Source organism: Brienomyrus brachyistius, chromosome 12 (genome assembly GCF_023856365.1).
Source record: "Brienomyrus brachyistius isolate T26 chromosome 12, BBRACH_0.4, whole genome shotgun sequence".
Taxonomy (NCBI): domain Eukaryota; kingdom Metazoa; phylum Chordata; class Actinopteri; order Osteoglossiformes; family Mormyridae; genus Brienomyrus; species Brienomyrus brachyistius.
The window spans coordinates 24,946,786-24,956,089 of NC_064544.1; the positions used below are offsets into that span (position 1 = coordinate 24,946,786).

Sequence of the window (9,304 nt, forward strand, 5' to 3'; positions counted from 1 at the left end):
AAAAGGCACCCTTGTTTGAAAGAACCTGGATCATTCAATGGTTGCTACGGTTGGAAACAGCGACTCAAATACAAAATGGGAAATTATAGGACTCATCTGAAATTACAGGGTTGTCCAGAACTGTCAGTGAACTCCCTGAAAGCAAAAGCTCCTAAAGATGCTTTCCCTGCTAAAAAAGTGAAAAAGCCAAAACGAGCAGAAGCAAACTTTTATCCAGGCTTCCCTGTTGGTGAGACTGTGGAAAGTCTTGAGAAAGAGAGGCTCGAACTTCTGACAGAGATTAATAGAAAGAACAATGAGAGAGTAGTTGCAGTCAAAATGGCTTCTACATTTGCCTACCGACGACAGGAGGTAGTCAACCAAGAACCCGCCATAAAGGACTTCAAGGATAGATGGCCTGCATTGTTCTGTCAAAAAGAGGTAATGAGAAATTTAGTGACCTTAGTGATCTTGTTTTTTGGTGGTGGTTTTTTTTTTTTTATTTTTTTTTTTACATTCACTTGGTCATAATTTGTATAAAATTGTTCTTACTAACAGTTATACACACATTTGTCATACTTTTGGGGGCATGTTACTGTACAGTGAGATTGTATGTAGACTAAGATAATCATTTGCACTTTTTTGGACTGCCCTTTTTTATTTCAGATTAATGCAGAGTTCCAGAGGCTCATGGCAGTCCCTCTTGAAGAAAAATTCATGGCCCAGTTAGACCTGCACTCAAGTCAGCTCATCAGAGTCGTCCGTTCTAAAGGAGGAACAACCCGGCAAAAGACTGCTCACATTATTGAAACTTTGGACCAGGTAAACATGCTTAACACTAAGGGCCCGTGATTGTTTCGTTTCCTAACTAAATGTGTTGTCAGGTATTTACTTTATAACACATACCTTTACATAAAACTAATACTAATGTTACTTACTGATATGGTAACAAGGCATGTTTTTTTGCACTTCAACTTGCAAATGATTCATAGAATTAGGTTATCACTAGCAAATGTTAATTCCTTCCCTTATTTGACCTAGGGTAAATATTGTCAATTTAAAAAAGAAAAACACAAATGTTTCATTTGAAAAAGTTTTCCTAAATATTAATGTTGTCCCTATATGTATTTTTTCCCTTCAGAGTGTCTATATAAACAAGTGTCAAAATAAGTGAAACTTATAAAGATTGTCATTTCAGACAGAGGACATTCATCTTCGGAGGGAATCGGTTCTGAAAGCACTCATCATCTTTCTGGGGGAAGATCCAGATGATCTGATCAAGGAATATTTTGTAAGTTTCAAGTAATTTGTATGTCTACGCATCTTAATAAAAGGGACACACATAAATATTCTAGATTACTATCTAGAGTCTAGTCTAGTTTGTAATAGGGGTGTAAAGGATCACAAAAGTCATGGTCACAGATTTTAAGTTACAGATCAAATAATTTTTTGGAACAGCCCTACCCCCAATAAAATGTTAAAAGAAAATTGTCTGTGTGGAGCAGCTGAGGTCATACAGACACAGATAAGAGGCTGCAACAGAAATATCATAACTGTATTTTCACATCTGCTAATCTCACTCACTAGTCCTTTCAAGGGCTAATAAACTGCTCTATTATAATATTATATTAAATGATGTTGGATTCATATTACACTGCTCCACCTGCCACTACTGTCATCGTCAACTGCTTTGTGCGTTGTTCACATGAGCAGACAACTTCTTTGCATCTTCACACAGCAGTTTTGTGTGAATATGTAGGGAATAAGTAGATCTGCTCTAAAAAAGCAACTGTAGCAGTAAAACTGTTTATAATATTGTTAAAATCAGGAAATCATCTGTAGTTCATGTGTCAAACCATCGAGGGTGATCAAAACAGATTGCACATCAGCTGCAGTCCCTTACAGCACTAGCTTGATCTATTTTAGATATAATAAAGTAAAAATGTTACCTAATGTTTAACACAGTGTTGCGTTCTGTAATGTTACTATTACATTGGGCCTGTTCAAAAATCTTGCCAAAATAAACTGTTCAGTAATCGTGGTCTATAGTATGTATATGGTCATGATGATGATTTTTTTTTCTTGCCGTAATCGAGCAGCCCTAATACTTAACAGTTCATAAACTGTGCTGTTAGATTTTTGTATTCTCTTTAAGGTGAAATCAGTGAGTTTTCACATTAACAATGGAATGATTAAATTATTGTTCCATAAAGCATGAATATTTACTTTGTAACCTGATGTATCTGATGTTTTGTGTACTGTACTGTAGGACTCGACTGCAGATGATGCACAGAAGGACCTGGAGCAGCTCACCATGGGAGTGTTTGTGATACGAAAGGAAGGGGAAGGACCACAGGAGCCAGCTGAAAAGATAGGCATCGTCATTGAGGGAGTGGAGGTCTTGAATGAACTTAATTCAGTTGCTTCTGCTTGTGCCCTGCTTCTGGGTTTGATATATGAACTCAATCTGGCTTATCCAAAATGTCTCCATTTCACTTTTGAAGTGCTTCAGAAAATTATCATGGAGCTTGACAAGCACAAGATGTCCCCCAAAGTTCAGAACCTCTTTTGCAGGCTTAAAAGCTCAGAGTGATGACATTCTGCAAATGCATTGCTCCTCTGGACCAAACTTTTTTTCCCCCCCCAATTCAAAATTTCTTTTGGGGAACTAAAGGAAGACAATGATATTAAAACAAGAGTATTTAAATGTAAAATGGAGTCTGTTGTTGGGCTGTTGGACGTTCTTTGTTTGTTGAGCTGGCCTCAAACCACAATTTGAAATACATCTCTGGTTTTACACAAGGTTTTCTCAAGACATGTTTTATTGTATTTGTATGGAACTTTTTTTTATTTCAGTTTTATATCAATGTTCAAAAAGTTAAGCGTACACAGCTTCTTTAGATCAGTTGTTAAAGCTCAAACTAAGGAGCCACTGTGGTTTATGTGGAAAAACTTCAGGTAGGGAAGGACATACTTTACAGTATATAAATGGTCATTTTCAGTTTTCTCCTAATCACCTTTTGTATCTAGGTGGTGGCAAACACTTTTTGTTGATTAATTTTTTTTCAGTACTACAGCTGTCCATTTAACAGCAATGTAATTGTGTTTTTAAGATTTAGACATAATTAACAGACCAAAAGTGTTTTTAGTTTTTCCTCTCCTGGTGAATGTTCCCTTACGCTGCACAGTATTCACTGCCTGTTGGTAAAAAAATTTGTTAAAGATGCAGAATTTGGCAGGAAGTCAAATTTGTTCATGTTATTTGGACACTAGTGTGAGCTGTATGTTGTGAAACAGTTAAGCATAGCCTATTGATTCCTTCCTTGACACCTGGGTAAATCAGTAGTTTGTTTTTGATTAGTACTCAATTTGTTTTAGTGAAAGATAAAAAAAATTTAAATTGTGTGCATGTAATGCATGATTTCAAACACTGGTATGTAAGTACAATTTCTATAATAAAGTGTATAATGTAACTTTAAAAAGTGAATTTTTGAATTTAATTTAGTTTAAAGAAAAAATATCTGACATTAAGGTAACTGTAAAAATTTATTTTCCTAAAGGAAAATTACTATGTTGGAAATTAGTGATATAGTACTTTGGAGCAAAGCTAATAATTTAAGTTAGATTTTTTGGAAAGTTTAAGTTGACTTGACTGAAAATCAAGTTAAAATAATGCACACTTCTAAATTAACGACACTTAAAATATTAAAGTACATTGAAGTTAAATCTGTTGAGTTGGTCTGACTTGTTAACTTAATTTAAAAAAACTTAATTTAATCATGTGTTACCAGTTGACATTATATAATTAAGTTGATCCAACAATTCTCTTTTTACAGTGTGGAGGGTCGTGTGCCTGGCAGCTCTTTCCGTGGAGGACATTGAAGACATCTACCTATTCAGAACCATGATCACAGGTATTATGCTGATTGGATTAGGCATTGCCCTGGTTTATCAAAGATTGAAGAAGACGGTGACAGCCGCTCAAAAGCCCCACTAGGCTGGCCGGAATGATTGATGGAGTGGGCAGAGTTGTTAGCACTCAGACTGTGAAACTGGATAACATCATGGAGAAGCTCACAACTTTGCAAAACTTATTGGATGGCAGAGACCAGCATGGACATTAGTGGAGCTGGAAATTACAGCTTCTCGTACGGAAACCCAAACAACCCTATTCTATCAGGTTTGGCTCCCCCCAATCAGCACTGGCCTCGGCCAAGGCCGCTGCTGAACTAACAACCCTGAAGAACAAGGCAGTGAGACTCTCTGGCATTCCTCTCCCCCGATCCCAAGGACTTACCGCACCCTCCCCCCCATCCAACGCCTTCACCGCTTCATACCCCCAGCGTGAACAAGCGGGTCTGTTGACCAGCGCCTCCATGGCTGCAGGACCGGATGGCTGTCTGTCTCTGCTGGACTACCTCCACCACCCCTTTTCCCTCACCCATTGCAAGTCGTGTCATTTTTATGTTGTAAGTTGTAGTGATCATGTGCTTATGTTGCTGAGGTCTTCTCTCTCTCTCCTCATGTTATTATGTTTCTTTTCTTCTCTCCTCCCCTGTCTCCCGACCGGTCTACCCCCTACTGTGATGTTTGTGTATATGTATGGTCGGGTTGATGGCCAGTTTTTTTCGCTGGTTACTCGTAACTAGTGACATGGTATATTGCAATAGCAATAAAGGGTTGAATAAAAACAAAATAAAACAAACAAAAATATTGCACTCAATCATTTTGCTTGCACTGCCTCTAGTTTCCTCAACTCTGGCTAATACACTATTTTCTTACTTCCTCCCCCACCCCTTCTGGGGTGTGCTGCCTGGAGAACCATAAGATCGAGGAATTTATGCTTCTGCTGCCTGCAAGACCACTACCTCCACTTCCGGCAACTACCCTCCAGCCTGCCTGCCCTTGGCTCACGGATGCCTCTCCTTCCTCCCCTGCTGCTGTGCCACTGTTGATCTTGCCATCATGCATTAAGCACCCCGTGCCTGCACCGGTCTGCCCCTGCATTGAGACTGAAATTTCAAACCCCTGTATTAGCTTAAATTATATAATCTTGTTTTGTTTGACTCTTCTGCCGGCCCCTGGAAGATGGGCCCCCCCTTTGGGTCTGGTTCCTCCCAAGGTTTCTTCCTCTTAGGGAGGTTTTCCTTGCCACCGTTGCCTTTGGCTTACTCACTGGGGGGTGGCAGAAATGTAAAGCGCATTGAGACAATGTAATGTTGTGATAATGCGCTATATAAATAAAATTGCATTGCATGTGTCCTAATAATCTTCTCTGCCATAGTCAGAGGATGGCTCAATCAAAGGTGATTAGAAAATAGTCGGAGAAGGACTTATCCAATGGACAGACAGATACATGACGAGCAGAAACTCCGTGAGTAATAATCAAGTCTAGTGTATTGTTGCGAACATGCATTGGTCCTGTTACGTGTTGGTCACATTTCAATAGAATCCAGGAGAGACAAGAAACTGCTGAAGGCATCAGTCTCTATGTCCACATGTATATTGAAGTCCTATTATACTGTAATATTCTCTGAGTTAATGATTAAGTCAGAGAAAAGTTCCCCGAAATCTGCCAGAAAATAAATGTATGATTGTTATGTGCCGTAAGAGTTTTTGATATGTCTACAGAACACCTCAGTCTTCTGCCCAAAGCTCCACTCACTAATTGCTGCTTCAGCCTGCCTCCCAGCTTCCGGCCACACCCCTTCCGCCCTCTGACCTCTAACCTCTGATCCTGACCAAGGATCTCTGCTCATTGTTGGCTTGTTGTTGGTTTGATTGCGTTTTGATTGCTTGTGTGTGACAGATTTTTGGTTTCCTGGTTTTTGACTTTCGCTTTGCCCTTTCTGTACCTTTGCCGTTGGTTTGATTGTCTTCTGGTTTTGATCTCTCGCTTTCCTCCTGACTACTCTCTGTACCTCGCCCCTTTGGATACTGTGTTTCAGTTTTTGTGTCTCCTGTATGTTCGTGTCTGTTAGGTGCGTAGGGAGTGACTGCTGCTTTGTTTATGCGTTTGTGTGGTTCACAGTTGTTTTGGTGAGGGAGTCAGATTTAGTTTTGTGATTTTGTTGTCCTGTTTTCATTTAGTTTAGAATTAGCTTAGTTTGGGACATGTTCATTAGTGCTGTTTTGTTTATTGTTTTGGCTATGTCACTCCCGAAGTCTGTCACCCTAATGTTTGTAAAAGTGTTTGTGAATAAATATAAAAAAATACAAAAAAAAGGTGACTTTGTTTCCCGTGTTCACTTTTCTCATCCCCTGGTTGTCTCGTGTTCCCCTCTCCTTTCCCTTTATCTTTCTGTCGGTCCTCAACCCAAGACTGAGGATCGTAACAATGATCCTGGTGGTCTGTAAACTATAAGAAAATAGATGGGTGGGTAGGATACCAAGTGGATTAGCAATGCTTTTAATGTTATAAAATCACTGATAATCTTGGGCTAAATTTTTAACTTTGTGTTAAATATAGTTGAGGAGTTTAAGTATCTCAGGGTCTTGTTCACAAGTGAGGGAACGATGGAACGGGAGATTGACAGGCGGATCAGTGTGGCATCAGCAGTGATGCGGGCACTGCATTGGTCTGTCATGGTGAAGAAAGAGCTGAGCCAAAAGGCGAAGCTCTCGATTTACCAGTCGATCTACGTTCTTACCCTCACCTATGGTCACCAGCTGTGGGTAGTGACCGAAAGAACGAGATCGCCAATGCAAGTGGCCGAAATGGGTTTCCTCCGCAGGGTGGCTGGGCTCTCCCTTAGAGATAGGGTGAGGAGCACAGTCATTCAGAAGGGACTCAGAGTAGAGCCGCAGCTCCTTCAAATTGAGATGAGCCAGATGATGTGGCTTGGGTATCTGGTCAAGATGCTTCCTGGACGCCTCCCTGGTGAGGTGTTCCGGGCATGTCCAACTGGGAGGAGGCCCCGGGGAAGACTCATGAGAGACTATGTCTCCAGGCTGGCCTGGGAATGCCTCGGGATTCCCCCAGAAGAGCTGGACGAAGTGGACGGGGAGAGGGAAGTCTGGGTTTTCCTGCTTAGACTGCTGCCCCTGCGACTCGACCCGAAAAATCAATAGATGATGGATGGATGGATGGATGGATTCCATGATAGTTACACACGAGGTAATATATGAAATGGTTCTGGAACTTCCAGGCACCTCCTTTTAGGCAGAAGGACATGATAGATGGATAATATTACTCTGTGTCTAGAGACTCCCATAATGAACTCAATTCTGTAAACATGGAAGAGGAATTTTTGATTTTTTTTTTTTTTATTTAGCAAACACCTCCTGGTATTTCACCAGCCATACATCATTAAATGCCACATTATTTCAAAGAATGGTGTCATAAAGTTCTTTGATGTAATATATTAAAGCTTGAGAAGGAATAAAAAAACAAGAACAATCTTAGTTGTTGTGGTCACCCTCTGCAACCTAACCCACAAGTTCTGCTGGCTTTATTTTAAATTATAAGCCTTAGGTGTCAGATATCCAGTCTCTTGAGTTTCCAGTTTTTGTCACTCAACTCAGAACTCGACTTTGTTATCCATCATTGTCTTCTTGAGTCTAGTGAGAATCTCTTGGTTATTTGTCTCTGGGTTCAAATCCTGGTCATCCTACCATCATATCCATCCTACCATCATTTGAAGAGGGACGGTATTCACCCCTCATGGGCTGGTGCCGACATCCAGTCTAAAAGCATAGCTCATAGTCTACAGGCAAATCGCTGACTAACTAGAGCCAAGTCCAGGCGGCAGGCCAACCGGCATAACTGACTGCCTACTAGTTGCTTAGAGTCATCACCTAGGGTTCATTTTATTGAGACTGTGTCTGTTCCCCGCGTCTTTAATCATGGAAGACTATTCCACCGTGGAGTGTGCCATAATAACTTAATAAAAATCACAATGAATCCGTTACTAGAAAACAGTTGTGATGCAATATTTAAACTTAAACTTGGACTTCTGAATATAAGATCACTGGCCCCTAAAGCACTATTAATAAATGAAATAATTACTGATTTTACTCTTGGTGCCCTATGCCTTACTGAGACCTGGCTTAAACCGGATGAATTCATGGCACTAAATGAATCTACTCCAGCGGAATACAGTTATAACTATAACCCTCAACCAAATCGCAAAGGTGGTGGTGTTACTGCAATTTTTCCGTCCAACTTAGGAGTGTCTGAGAAATGTGGTGTGAGTTTCAACACATTTGAAACTCTTGTTCTTAGCCTTGCTGGCTCATCTCTTTCTAGTTCTTCACCCCAAATCACCATTGTTATTGTGTATAGACCGCCTGGGCCGTACAGTGATTTTAAGGAATTTGCAGATTTTTTAACAAACCTGACAAAGTACTGACAAAGCCGTTGTTGTGGGTGATTTTAACATTCATATGAAGAAGGATAGTGTTGTATTCCTCCTGTACTCTGTACTAAGAGGTATATACTTCCACCAATAACTACAGACTCACATTCGAGCTCTTGCTCCGAACAGTGCTTTTTCTTTATTTCTAGATCTCCACTTCCGTTCCTCCAATTCCCATAATACCTTTCCAACAACCTGACACATGGCACATCATCCGTGGACATGACATCCCCCCTTTACTTAGCATTAGACTCCCAATTAGAACAACAACAAGATAAAATGAAACTGGGTTGCATGAACATCTATTACAGTATTGACCTTGTCAATCTCATGCACCATATGCCTATCAGTCACAAACATAGTCAGAAAGTCTACTGGGTGTTCTCTTAACTCTTTGCGGCCTAATCAGTATTTCTGCATGCCTCTGTTTGTCAGAGTCCATTTCCGATTGCGGAGTCATCTGTTCCTCTCTCGCTTCATTAGCTTCCGTGTCTGCAGATCCCTGTGTTTCCTCCTTTCCAGGAAGTGTTTCTGGTATCTGTCCTTGTGATTCATATTTCTTAACAAAAGTGGTGTTTCTTGCATATTGTGCTCCGGTTGGGGACTCCACTATGACCTTGTTTCCTGTTTTGCTGATGATCCTGTGTGGTGTCTTGCTGAATGTTGTTGAGAACTTGTCAGTCTTGTCTTGTCTCAAGAGTACAGTGTCACGCATTGAGTCACGCACGTCCGCATACTTTTTGCTCTTTGCTTTTTGTTCTGTGTCATGATCACATAGTTCCTGATCAGCGTGTGTCTCCATGAGTTCTGGCAATTTTCCCCTTATATTCCGATTGAAAAGCAATTCGGCAGGACTTTTACCAGTTGTTGCATGGACAATGCTTCTGTACACCATCACATATTTCCGTAATTCTCTTTTCCAGTCTAATCCCTCTGCTTGAGCAATCCTATTTCTCTTCATAAGTGAT

General features: G+C 40.5%; 1 protein-coding gene across 1 annotated transcript; it reads left to right on the forward strand.

Moving 5' to 3' along the window:
* The first annotated feature begins 318 nt into the window (after window positions 1-318).
* On the forward strand, window positions 319-2,962 carry LOC125705242 (uncharacterized). Its single transcript, XM_048971684.1, has 4 exons — window positions 319-420; window positions 646-801; window positions 1,178-1,270; window positions 2,249-2,962. The coding sequence occupies exons 1-4, from the start codon at window positions 319-321 to the stop codon at window positions 2,570-2,572; spliced, it is 675 nt and encodes a 224-aa protein (XP_048827641.1). The 3' UTR covers window positions 2,573-2,962.
* The last annotated feature ends 6,342 nt before the right edge of the window (window positions 2,963-9,304 follow it).

What these genes read in the sequence shown, in the direction of transcription:
- LOC125705242 (XM_048971684.1), top strand. Translation starts at nt 319, where the DNA reads ATGGCTTCTACATTTGCCTACCGACGACAGGAGGTAGTCAACCAAGAA. An exon ending in TTATTGAAACTTTGGACCAG is followed by an intron (nt 802 to 1,177) that starts GTAAACATGCTT and finishes TTGTCATTTCAG; the next exon opens with ACAGAGGACATTCATCTTCG. An exon ending in ATCTGATCAAGGAATATTTT is followed by an intron (nt 1,271 to 2,248) that starts GTAAGTTTCAAG and finishes ACTGTACTGTAG; the next exon opens with GACTCGACTGCAGATGATGC.